The sequence below is a fragment of the Zingiber officinale genome, chromosome 7B (genome assembly GCF_018446385.1).
Source record: "Zingiber officinale cultivar Zhangliang chromosome 7B, Zo_v1.1, whole genome shotgun sequence".
Taxonomy (NCBI): Eukaryota; Viridiplantae; Streptophyta; class Magnoliopsida; order Zingiberales; family Zingiberaceae; genus Zingiber; species Zingiber officinale.
The window spans coordinates 105,169,282-105,183,163 of NC_055999.1; the positions used below are offsets into that span (position 1 = coordinate 105,169,282).

General features: G+C 35.9%; 1 protein-coding gene across 2 annotated transcripts; it reads right to left on the bottom strand.

Annotated features, from left to right (window-relative positions):
* Positions 1-2,764: 2,764 nt before the first annotated feature.
* Positions 2,765-9,132, bottom strand: LOC122006697 (gamma-glutamylcyclotransferase 2-3). 2 transcript variants are annotated; one of them, XM_042562289.1, is made up of 8 exons: positions 8,935-9,132; positions 8,752-8,828; positions 6,056-6,106; positions 3,575-3,631; positions 3,455-3,495; positions 3,315-3,386; positions 3,150-3,229; positions 2,765-3,076 (listed from the first exon to the last, which is right to left on the bottom strand). In XM_042562289.1, the coding sequence occupies exons 1-8, from the start codon at positions 9,044-9,046 to the stop codon at positions 3,003-3,005; spliced, it is 564 nt and encodes a 187-aa protein (XP_042418223.1). In that variant the 5' UTR covers positions 9,047-9,132; the 3' UTR covers positions 2,765-3,002. The 2 variants fall into 2 exon arrangements, with proteins under 2 accessions (XP_042418223.1, XP_042418224.1); XM_042562290.1 differs by lacking the exon at positions 3,575-3,631 and having other exon boundaries at positions 8,935-9,131.
* Between the last annotated feature and the right edge of the window lie 4,750 nt (positions 9,133-13,882).

The window sequence follows — 13,882 nt, forward strand, 5'->3', positions numbered from 1 at the left end:
ATATCAAATGTTAATAATAATTAAAAATACCAACCAAATCTAATTTAAGAGTAAAAAATTTAAAATAATCAAATTTAACTTTAATGTATAAAAAGTAAAAAATTATCGGTCAAATCTAAAAAAATAAAACTATTACATTAAAAAATTATGGGCTAAATTTTATTTTAGTTAATAATTTAAAATATTTATCATTAAAATTCATATATTTGTTAAATAATAATCTATTTTATTATATATATATATATATAATTTAGTAGGCCCCCAATACCATAAAAACCTAGGCATAGGTCTTAGGTCTTAGTGGTCTATACCTTTGCCGACTCTAGGCATTAGTGGCTATGTCTTTAATCGGGCATGCCCCTTCTTATGATTGATCCTCGTATTTATCGAAACCTTATAGTATATGCCACCCTCCTACGATGTAAAAGAATATTTTATAATCTTAAATAGATTATTATGTATGAGTTTTTAAAGTTACATGATTATAATGATGGAGATTAGGTTGGCTCTCTTAAACATAAATACTCTACTAATAGATATACAATATCAGCGGGATGAAATTTAATTTTGTTACATTATAAAAATCAAACTTTGCATCTCATTTAAACACTATAATTGAATATAAAACTATTGCAATAAATCATTTGATTTTAATTTCTTCTATCTAAACTATATTTGTCTATTGATATTATGCTTAAAATTATGTGATAATATTAGAATGACATATTTTATTGTTATCTAATTTTTTATGCACATATAAAATAGATGAAAATTAACTTTAGATTACCAATCAACATCTACACGCCTCCCATTCTATATAAAAATCACTTTGTTAGCATCTATACTAAAACTTTAGCATGTTAACCATCAAACTCAATATTCAAAATCTTCTAAAAAAGTATTATGGATACATTGAAAACGAAATCATATAATTATCAATAAGCTTTAACATGTTAACAATCAAACTCAATATTCAAAATCTCCTATTAAAGCATTATGGATACATTGAAAACGAAATCATATAATGCATGGATATAATTATCAATCATCTATAAGGCTAAAATTTGAAATCAAAATAATAACAAGCGAAGATTGATTTGAATCCATCGCAAGAGTCATTGATCTTACTTGTCGCCTTTCGAACTCTTGCAAGCATAGCGGATAATCTTCTATCGGGATCAGACAACCTTCGGATTTCTTCTCAATGGGGAAGAGAGAAAGAAGAAGAAAGAGAAGTTAAAGTCAAGATGCCCAAATGAATTTTAACCTTCTTTTATATATTAAGGCCCATCCTGTAGGACCATATCCATCAAAAAAAAAAAAAAAAAAAAAAAACTCATAACTCATTAACAGCTCATGAATCGAATTATTAAATTTATACATTACACATCTACATCCATTTAACTTAAATTCCCCTTCATATCAAACATTAGATCACTTAATAGAGATTTAAATTTTTTAATGATAAATCATTGTGTGTGTTATTAATCTCGTATTAGCCAGAGACTTAAATCGAATTGATTCAAATAATATTTGCTATCAAACTATTGTGTTCCTATATCATATTTATAATGATTTTTACCATAAACTCTTAAAAAAATGAGAGGCGAATGGGAGCGATTACATAGTCAAATGTAAACACACATCTTTCGTCCCTTAATATGAAAATGCTGGCTCCGTAGGATAAGAGCAGCATCGAGTGTCTAAATAAATCTTTTTTGTCCCATGCACCCGTAGGCCACAGCACTGCACGGACTTGAATTGAATTTGCACTGCAGTAGTGAAGACGATGGAGGTCGATGCAGGGTGTTGAAGGATGCTGGTGGGGTGTGGTGTGTTGAGATGTCATCCTCGAGCTCACATGGGTCGGTCACACGCCTTGCATGCAGTTGGCCGTTGCACAGATGCCGTGGGACGCTGCTGCTGCCGCACGCTGCCTGCACCGGAACAGTGGCCGGTGGCAGGGCCGCCCCCTGCCTCTGGTCCCCCGCGACCTGTTCCTCTGCTTTTGCGGTTTCAGTTTGACCAACTAACGAAGCCTTTGCCCTTTCTGTCCTTTGGCGTTGCCTTTTGCGATAACAATCGCCCAATGTTTGTCATTAATTAGTATATTTATTGTTCTGTATTAATAAAAAATAGTTAGTATTAAATATTGATTTTTTTTTTATTTTGATAATCTAAATATTCAGGTCTTTTGGTCCATCAGATAAATTCAATAGTTCACACAGTAGTCCGACGGTCCCAGTAGTTTAATCACTGAGGTAAATTCCTTGGTGGGCAAATATTGAATTTTGTTGTTGCATCACATGGGTAATATGCTTGTTTATTTAGTATCTTGCCGCACGGTACATTATAAATGTTTATTATAATATTTCAATGAGAAAAAACAAATGCCCTGATGTTTTATAGTCTACTACTATTCACTAAAATCTTTTCACATCAAAATTTAATGCAGATGTATAATTAATGTTTTATTCATTTGTTAATGTCAAATTTCCTAAACATGAATCTAGGTTTCAGTTTTTTCATAAATGCTCCACTTTCATTTGGACTCAAGAACACACTCTCATGTTTTTTTTTCTCTTTTCAAAAAACCCATGAGAAGGTTCCTATGAGTATAAGAGGCTTAAATTTAGCCTTATTTTTTCAATTCAAAGTGTTTACCCCACCACATCATTTGATCAAAATAGTTGTTTGACAAAAATTGTTCGGACTTGTAAGAGAAAACAAGATGTGTTTTTTTAAAGTGAGAAGAGTCCAAATGTGAACTAATTATGCCGAAACATTATCATTGGGCTTGAAATAAACTAGTTGTCATTAACATATGTAAATAGTTCAATGAACTACCTGAGCAATCAGGCAAAAAATGTCTATGTAAATATCGGATCCCTTCTCTTGATTACCAGACCACGATGTAGACATAAAATGGAATGGAGGTGTTGGATAGCTTTGAGAAAAATCATTTTTCAACTTAGAAGATGGATGGTTCTGCCTTTCAAAGTTCATGCACCTTCTTTTGTTGAGACAACTCTTCTAACGGCCGCAACGAGATCGGTAACATGGGGGTCCTCACATCCTACACAAATTGAATAGATAAATATTGTTTATGACCCAGAAAACAAAAAACAAAGACATATGATGGAACACACCAATTTGTTTTAGTGACTCCTCAAGATGGAAAAGATAGTCCGTGTTGGGTCCCGAAGGGCCTTCGGCCACAGCAATTTGTCTGAACATTTACACATTTAACAAGTTAGTCGAGCACATTATAGACACGACTGGCACAGAAATTCAAATGGAATGAAAACGCACACCTGGCCATTTCATCAAGTGATGCTGGTCCCAAATAATTTGGATTGGTTTTCTTGTCTTCTGAACCTATGTAACTGATTGCAAATGCTGCAGATTATGTTTAATCACAGAAGCTAAATTATAAAAGTTGCCTTCCACTTACACCATAACACCATTGATGGCAGGAATAGAAGAGGCTTCATCCTGAATAAATATATTAAGGTGAGTTTTCTTAGACAACAGTATTCAAAATCAAGCAAAGCAAGGAACATGCACTACTTACTGTGTAGAAATCAAGGTAAACTTTCAAGTCGTACTGTTTTTCCCTTATTTCTAAAGACTGCAAAATATGTAGATGATAAAAATGAGGAGAAAAAAAAACAGTTGACATCTACCAAAATAGATGTAGTAATAACCAATTCATATTAAAATTTCAAGTAACTTCTATTTTTTCTGAAAAAATAAAAAACAGAAACTATTTAGTTCGCTGAATCAAGACATTCAGAAATCATTCTCATGTTTCCGTTCATGTATGTAATTTAAACTCTAAAAAGTGATACTGGCTTTGATAAAGTTGCCGGCTATCAAATATTCATGTAATGTAGTAGATGGACTATTATAATTATAGCCTCAAATATTCTTCTGATGTAGTAGGTGGGTTAACTGTAATTTTTTATAAATTGTAAAGAGATCTTGTACATCATCTATGCAAATCGTCTAAGCAGATAATGGTTAACATATGAAAAAACTTTTGAGCTTTGTTTCACGGCATATTTTTTACAAGTTTTGAGTACTGTTTCCAGTCCATTGTATCCCCCCATTTAAAAGGAAAAGGAACAACTCTTGTCTAGCTATTCAAATATTCAATTCCAAATTTATGGTTTTCAGTGACAATGGAAAATATGAAGCTTCCAGTACTAGAAATTGTAAAAAAAATAAAAAGATTAAATTCTGAGTAAAGAAATAGAAATGGGAATAATTCATCCTAATAATTTATACTTTACAGGTACAGGTTCCAATAGTCAGTAACACGAGTAACAATGATATTGTGATGAAAAAAGTGGAGGTTGTAGGCTTGTAGCTATGCAATTAAGGCAGAAACAAACTTTTGTATATAAAAACACAGTTTGTTCTATTATAAAGTCAGTTTTTCTTTTGGGTTCTCGTTGATGTTAAATTTTGTTGCTTTTCTAACAAGCAAGGTGCTAATAGAAGATAATGAGAGAAACTTGACACATTAAAGAGGTAGAATCAGTTAAAGGTTAATTAAATAGCTTCAACTTGTAAGTCAGCATCATACAAGAGTAGATTTGTCTATGTTAAGGGGGTAGCTAAATTCAAGCATCAAAATGGAATCTCTATATGGATACCCACAAGAAGAAGAATAACTAAATATAAAAGTAACTGTTAAGAAACCCTTAATTCATCAAACTATACAATGAAACATTGTTCTTAAGAAGTGCGAAAATTATATTTGAAGAAGCTTGGACAATATTGCAAAGAAGTTAACTGTAACTACTTTCAGATTTCACTAACTATGAAATTAGTTCAATGTTTAAGAATGTTACTTGAGTCAGTCAATTGATAAATAGAAAAGAAAGGTTTTCGGGGGCAAATGCATATGAGACGTTCATTTAAAAGGAAAATAATATGAAAGTAATGCCAATGAATAAATAGAAGATTTTTTAAAACTCTTTGAAGCATACGTGTTTTAACATCTATGTTATTTTGCAATATTGATTAAGAAGAAAGTTTGTTTCATAGAGTTTGAAAGCAGCACAAGATCATACAGATGACTCCAAATACCTAGGACACACAACTTCAAGCTTTGTTTCAAATGCAAATTAATAAAGTTAGAGGAATGATGACTGTTACATATGGCACTACTTAATGGCTTAAGTTGTTGATACACCTTTTTAAAAGCAGGATTTCATGGGGGGTTCAGAGGAAGTGATGGATCATGCAATTAGTGGCTGATGTTAAATGCTGGTGGGTATTCAGGCAGCAATTGTTGGTCCGTTATATGTTAATTAGTGGGGGTGTTCAGAACAAGTGATGGATCATGCAATTAGTGGGTGATGTTAAATGCTGGTATGTATTCAGGCAGTAAAATAGTTGGTCCATTATATGTTAATTATTTCCTGTAGGTGTCCAACTAAAGCTAAGTTTAAAACAGAAAGTGATATTGGTTTTATTCTTAAATTTATTCTAGTTGAAGCTTGTGGCTCGTGTTGTCAGCTCAGAAACCTTGTTCTATAATCTCTCTTGGGTTCCACTTAAGTGAGACATGGAACTGGAGGTGAAGAAACATGTTTGTTCTGGAGGTAGTAGTGCAGGGGATCTTCTTGAGGAGCTCATTAGAACATTCCGCCTACAGGTTGATGTTCTGGAGAAGAAAGGAGATAGTGATGAGCAAAGTAGAGTACATTTAGTGTCTATTATATGGAAGGTATCCATTTTGTCTATTTACATGAGTCAATGATGAAAAGATTCCCTTTACAGTTCAACTTGTTGGACGTTTATAGAAATTAATGGTTGTATGCTTCAGGATGGACTATGAGACATACATGAACTCCAGTAGCCTGTGAAATAATGGCATCCAACACCATCCATGATAACTACTAACTTGTTGGAAGTACATAATAGTTCATGGTAAGACAACCAAAATTGGTGCTGACTTCTCTAAAGAGTATCCTACCAAGAACGGAACCTAATATATTAAAAAAAAAACGTGTATAAGAAGATTAAATTGAAATAGTCCCACCTCTAGTGCAATCTTCTTTTCTTCTTCTGGTATCCTGTATGCAACTCCCCACTGCAACCATACAAAATTTAAGTTCAATCCAGCAAGGATCTCATAATTCAAATATGACAGAAAACACAATGTTTGATGTGACTGGAATATAAAAATTAATAATTCTTTATGGATCATGTTTCTCATCATCCAATAGGTCTCTACTATGATTGTAACATGACATCCCCCAAAATGCAACTAACCAGTGTTTAAATATTCACAAGGTGTCATGATAAATTTCATCACCAAGTTGCATGGTTTGATTTTGGAAGAAAAAAAAGGAAAAAGCAAAGTCACAAACTTCAAACTGATGAAAACAAGTAAATTGTTAAAAAAAAAAAAGTCATTTTGTGTTGTAACCATAAATGTCTGGTTCCCCAATAAGATAAAATGTTGCAGGTAAACACAATTAGATTTAGGACTGCAATTGTGTTAGATTCGTGAGAATTTTCAGTTTTCATAAAGAAAAAAAAATTAGAAACTGAAAAAAAAAAATCATTGAATTTTCCATGGATTTTTGACCTCTTCTATATTATTACTTTTCACAAAGAAAATGATATAAGGAAAAATATTTTTTTAAAAAAAATTACTGTAAAAATATTAGACAATGAAGATATAAAATTTTTTATGGAGGATGATATAGGTGAGAATAATTTTGTAATAAACACTAGATGATATTAAGTAGCACTAAGAAAAACAGAAAATGTGATTCATCTTCTATGTTTATTTCTTCATTTTACTTGATGGTCTGATGAAATTGCAAAATTTATTTGCCAAGTGTGGTTACGTAGTTCCTATAGGATTTTTGTATACAAACTTTGCTACTACTACAATATTCACTTGCATGTTTCGGGAATCAAGCATAATGGGCATATGATTTGGGACATATTCACTCCCATTATTCAAGAATGATGCATCCTGAACTAGTAGTAGTATTTGCTGGCAATGAAAGGATAGTGTCACCATGGCCTAGTAATCTCTTAGGACATAATCAGTCCAGCATGCATCATACCTGAATATCAATGAATTATATTCTGCATTAGAAATTTACTATCCATCTCTCAGACTGTTTGATACCTTTGGTGAGCCAATGGAACCCTAGAGGTTTTCTTTCCATAAGATTCTAAGGACAGTGGGATAATGAAACTTGTTATGTGAACTCTGATTAGGTTCTACCCTCATGCAGCCACTAGTTGGTTCCCTCCACTAACATGTGCATATGTTCCAGGGATGCCTGATGGTGTATTATTGTACCAAAAACTGAGGGCATGTTCCATGTGATGTGAGCTTTATCCACAAAACAAAGGGTGCAGTGCACATTGGAGTCAAGCAATCCCTAGATTCATTAGCTAGGTCTACTGACTTTTGCCTCATTCTGAAGGTGCAGGCAATGAGGTGTTGTTGCTCTTTTGAGCATAATGTTATGGTTCTCATTATAATTGAGGATGTTGCTTGAAATTGGCTTAGATATATCTTGATTGAATAGATTCAACTACGGTAAGGACCACTAAAACTAATAATGATAAGTCAAAACGTAGATCTATGCGGCCATTTCCAATTTCCTTGCTCCCTCTCTATTTATACCTAAGACCTTTACTTTGATCACATTTTGCTATCCAACACAGTACTAGTGTGGTGAGAGTGGTTCTTAAGGTTACAATTGTATCTAGGACCATGATTCTACTTTATTTTTAGCGATCCAACACAATACTATTGGCACATCATTACTTGATAACTTGGGTACACCATGCTTCCTACCTAGTGGGCAATTCAATGCCTAGTTCTTTGGTTTTATTGAATCTTTGAGAAATGTATCTTTATAGATCAAGAATCAAGTTAAAGTGCATGCAAACTGTGACCAGACCTAGACTGATGTTGTCCTTTGAGCCACTTGCCCATTGAAGGGCGTGATTATCCTCCTATTAGCATCACAAAATGAATGGGCCAAATAGATGGTGGGGTGGAATGAATCCTTCCAAGGGATATATCTTGGAAAGCTAGATTGAGTAGATAGCGCCAAGCGAGGAGATTTATCCTCATAGATATTTTTGCTCACAGTAAAGGAAGAGATTGCCGTGCACGCGTGTAGTAGCATGAGAAAAGGTGCAAGAAAAGGCCCTTTTTGTGAGTGTCTTCATCTTCCCTCGTGCAGGCATGTGGGTTTGAATATTTAATTATTTATAGGGCGCTAAAGAATGTCACTCGAACAAATGAAATAGAAATAAGTTTCCAAGCTATCTATCTTCTAGTAAATATAAGACGGGAATGACATCTAATGCATTCCCGGATCAGACAGGATTAGGAAATCTGTATCGGAGCCATTTGGCTGGCACGCAGCAGGGTGGAGCTGACCTATAGATAGTTAATGCATTCCCGAATTGGTAGTTAATGGTCGAGGTTTCTGCAGCTCTACCATGACACAAAATTTTCTTTGAGAAAAAGAATTCAGGCAACAAACAAAATTTCCACCATTCTTATACTATGAAAGTAATCAGATCTCGAATCCAGGCACGAGAAGATGAAAATGTAAATCTTTTTTTCAGGTTTCAACAATTAAAAATCGCACATTTCCCTGTCTACACTGATTCACGTAGTAATAGCGTCCCATAATACTAGAAAGCAGCATCAAGCAACAAGGAAGTTGAAAGCGAGAAAAAAAAATGTACGCAGGTTGCTTCGGTGAGGGGTTCCAAAGTGACTGTTCTTCCGGGAAAGTCAGGCGTCCCTCTGTGATCCGTGCTGCCTGTTCGATCTTACCCAATCAATTAGTGGAAGAAAGAAAAAACCTGGCTTATTGATCGGTAAAAAGAAGAAGAATAAGAAAAAAAAAAAAAGGATGAATCGATTGCCTTGGTAGAAGACTCTGCGAAATCCTCGGACGAAACCGACCCGCCTCTCATCGTAGTGGAAACCCGCCTTCCATATGAGAGAGCCATACCCAAACACCCAAGTCGCCGCCATCTCCAGTTGCCCGCGCCCTGTGTCTCCCTCTCCCTCTCTCTCTTGGCCTCTCCCTCTCCCTCTCCCTCTCCCTCCAGATAATCGACAAGGAGAAATGCCGAATTTGGAGGTCGCCTTTAAATATACCTTTTTTTTAAGTAATAAAAAAAACAATGGAGTTTGTATAAGGTCCATCGTTTAATAAAACCCAAAAACACTATAAAAAAATATTTTATGAAGAATAATTATTTTTTAAAAAATTAGTTTTTATTGATGATTGCGATATTTGAAAAATATTAATTAGTTTCCTCGTAAAGTACATCAAGGGAACCTTTGAATTGTCATATACAAAAATTATTAACAATTTACCACATTTGTTACATAAAAAATTAAATAAAATTACAACTTATAATAAAGGTTTTAAAATTTTAATGTAGTGGTGATGCATAATTGCATATCACTAATATAATAAATGTTGGACAAAGATCAAGAAGTGTCCATCATTTATATTTTGGGCACCCAATTTAATTTGGTAAGTCCAAAATATTCTTATATTATTTATCATTATAAGGGTAACTGCAATGCTACGTTTACAAAACTTAAGAAGATAGATTTAGTGAACCCAAAAGCATTACAAAGTTAGTGGATTTTTAAAATCCAACAACCCAACATCCAAATTTGGATTATTGGTTCAGTATAGTTTTTTTTTTAAAAAAAAAAATATTTAGTAATAAAAAAAATGTAAATTTGTATCAAAATCAAATGTGTCAAACATTTTTTTAAAAAATGATTTTTTTTTAAAATGTGCAAAACAGCTAAAAATAGCTATTATTTATTAAAAATTATTAAATAAAACTAATATATATTATTAATAAATTAATTAATATGTATATTATAAATATATATTTATGATAGTATATAAATAAATATTATAAATAAAGATAGTAAATGAAAAATATAGATAATGATGTGTGAATTAGTAGGACCCAATATACAGTTACTTTTTTAGATTATGATTATGGGGAGAGTTTTTTTATTTTTCATGTAGCAGTGATATGGTACAATAAGTCCCATAATAAAGTTGGATTTATAAGTTCAAGATTATAGTTACCCTAAGTGTAGAAGTTGGTTGCAAATTTCTACATGGTGTAGAAGCTGTTGGTACAATATCCCTTGAATCAAGGTTGATCTGGTTGACTAAGCTTGAGAAGGCTCAAGCTTGAGTCTTGATGTTTGAGTTTCGATGTTTGACAATACATGGATACTGACAATACATGGAGATTGCAGGTGCAATCGTTCATTTGAGAATATTGTTAGTACAATTCTCCTCTGATCAAGGTTGACCAATTAGATGTGAAAAAGAGTCAGGTAGGTCAAATTTGACCGGATACTTGACTGGGAAGTCCTGGTGAGTGAAGCCAGGCAGTTGGAAAATCCTGGTGATTGAAGTCAGGTGAAAGACATAGTGAGTGAAGATAGGCAGAAGGAAAATCCTTGTGAGTGAAGTCAGGTGAAAGATCTAATGAGTGAAGCTAGGCAGAGGAGAAGTCTTGGTGAATGAAGCCAGACAGTTGGGAAATCCTAGTGAGTGGAACCAGGTGAAAGACCTAGTGAGTGAAGCTAGGCAGTATGAAAATCCTAGTGAGTGAAGCTAGATGAAAGACCTGGTGAGTGAAGTCAGGCACGTGAAAATCCAGGTGGGTTAAGGTTGACCGGACACCTGGTATTGAGAAGTCCAAGTAGGTCAAAGGGTTGACCGGATACTTGGCACGAGGAGAAAAGTCTAAGTGGGTCAAAGGGATTGATCAGACACTTGGTAAGGAAGTCCTAGCAGGTCGAGGGTGACCGGATGCTAGGTATGATGTCCCAACAGGTCATGGTTGACCGGATGTTAGTTTTGTTGGTGTAATATTCCCTAGGTCAACCTGGTTGACTGAGCTTGAATTGAGTCAAGCTCGAGTCTTGATGTTTGGATTTCGATGTTTGACAATACATATAGACAACACATGAAGATTGCAGGTGCAATTGTTCATGTGGGAAGATTGTGAAGGAAAGTCAAGTAGGTCAAGGTTGACTGGATACTTGACTGAAAAATCCTGGTGAGTGAAGCCAGGTGAAAGACCTAGTGAGTGAAGCTAGGCAGATGAAAATCTTGGTGAGTAAAGCCAGGAGAAAGTCCTAGTGAATGAAGCTAGGCAGAAGAAAATCCTGGTGAGTGAAGCCAGGTAAAAGACCTGGTGAGTGAAGCTAGGCAGTTGGAAGTCCTGGTGAGTGAAGCCAGGCAATTGGGAAAGTCCTGGTGAGTGAAGCCAGGCACGAGAAAATCCAGATGGATCAAGGCTGATCGGACATCTGGTGTTGGAAAGTCTAAGTAGATCAAAGGGATTGACCGGATACTTGGCACGAGTTGGAAAGACCAGGTAGGTCAAAGGGATTGACTGGATACTTGGCATGAGGAGGAAAAGTTCAAGTGGGTCAAAGAGATTGACCGGACACTTGGTGAGCGAGTACTAGCAGGTCAAGGGTGATCGGATGCTAGGCATGATGGACCAACAGGTCATGGTTGACCAGATGTTGTTTTAGGGGACTTTGGACTTGTTTTGGGGCAAAAACAAGGAGCTGGATCGATCAGCCGATCGATTGGCACATGCCCAATTGATCGACCGATCGATTGGGTGAGTCCCCACGACAAGCCTTCTCCCAATCGATCAGTGGATCGATTGGGGAGAAGCATCGCGCGAACAGAACAGCTCTGGATCGATCAACCGATCGATCCAGAGCCCCCAATCGATCAGGCGATCGATTGGGAGCTGCGACTTCGCACGATAAGCCCTGGATCGATCGGCCGATCGATCCAGGCATTTCCCGAGAGCACAAAGGCGCTATGGATCGATCAACCGATAGATCCAAAGCCTCCCCAATCGATTGGGAGCAATCCGATCGATTGGAATTCGACTGTTGGCGTCGATTAAAGTCGTTGTCGAGCTCTTTCTCTACCAACGCTCGCACTGTTCAGCTCCGATCTTCACAGCAGCTTCCCCACAACGTTTTCCACTCTCACCACCAGATCTTGAAGGATCTTGGAGAGACATCCAAGTCAAGAGGCGTGACTACAACAAGAGGAAGAAGCTAGGGTTAGGGTTTTCACTGCATATCTTGTAAGATATTTCTTGTATTTGTCTTCCCTTGCTTTCTTGTTGTATTGAGAGTATTGTAGGGCTTCTCCGCCTTCGGTAGTTACCGTAAAGGAGTGTCTTATTAATGGAGGGTGCGTGAGTGTGTGGATCCTTGGATTAGTTACCTCTTCTTGAGGTGGATACTAAGTAAATCTACGAGTTAGCGTTGTGTGGTTGTTTCTTTGTATTTTCCGCTGCATTTCATCCCAAGAAGCAATCAACGACGAGCACGGGATCGCGCCGAGCTATTCATCCCCCCTCTAGCTACATATTTGGTCCCAACAAGTTTTAGGGACTTTGGACTTGATTTGGCAAGTCACAAGTGAGTCAAATCGATCAACCGATCGATTGACTCATGCCCAATCGATCGGTTGATCGATTGGGGGAGTCCCACGACAACACTTCCTCCCAATCAATCAGTGGATCGATTGGGAGGGAGTGACGTCGTTGCACAGAAGCCCTCCCAATCGATCAGGTGATCGATTGGGAGGCTGGAAAATCGTGAGAAGCCTTGAATTAATCGGGCAATCGATTCAGGCGATTTCCAGAGAGCACAGAGACGCTCTAGATAGATCAACCGATCGATCCAAAGCCTCCCCGATCGATTGAGAGTCATTCAATCGATTGGGATCCAACTGTTAGCGCTGGATAAAGCCGTTGCGAGCGTCTTCTTTAGCACTTCTTCGCCCGATACTTCTCTGATATTCACAGCGAGTTCTCTAAGTTCTCATCGCCAGTTCTTGAAGGTTCTTGGAGGCAAGTGCTAGTGCACGTCCAAGTCAAGTGGCGATCTACAACAACAAGAAGAAGTTATGGTTAGGGTTTTCAGTGTAAATCTTGTAAAATTTCAATTGTATTTGCTTCCCTTTCTTTCTTCTTGTACTGAGAGTGTTGTAGGGTTTCTCTGCATTCGGTAGTTACCGTAAAAGAGTGTTTTCATAGTGGAGAGTGCTCGTGTGTGTGGATCCTTGGATTAGTCACCTCTTCTTGAGGTGGATACCAAGTAAATCCTTGTGTTAGCGTTGTATTTTTGTTTCTTGTACATTCCATTGCATATCATCATCAAGAAGCAAGCTACGACGAGCGCGACTAGCTATTCACCCCCTCAAGTGTAAAGAAATGTCAAGTTAGGATTTTGGCATTTTATTGAAAAATTAAAGGCAAATCTATGCCTTAATTTAATTGTTTACTCTTTGGAAGAGTAAAACGTACCAAAATTTGAGGAAATATGCTTAATTTTAATTGACACAAATTTAAATTAAGAGTTAAAGAAATGCCAAGTTGGGTTTTGACAACTTCTTGGGAAATCATGGGCAATCTAGGATTTAAAATTTTAAGTTAGCTAAGGTTTAAAGATACTTAGATAGGTAATCTAGGTATATTTTATTTATGTTAACTTGCCATGACTATTTGCCCTTCATATGCCATGACATCATATGTTGTATTCATGTTTTATTATAAAAAATACAAAAATATCATGTCATGTCGTTCATACATTATATAATTCTAGCGAATTTTATTTTGAAAATTATTTATTTTGATATATGTCATAGCATATCATGCATTATTTTTAATTCCTTGCAATTAAGGATAATGACATTTACTAACAAGTAGCATCCTAGGTGAATGTTTATAATCTCAAAATGCCTAGATAGATATGCATGATCTCTAGTTTAGGGCA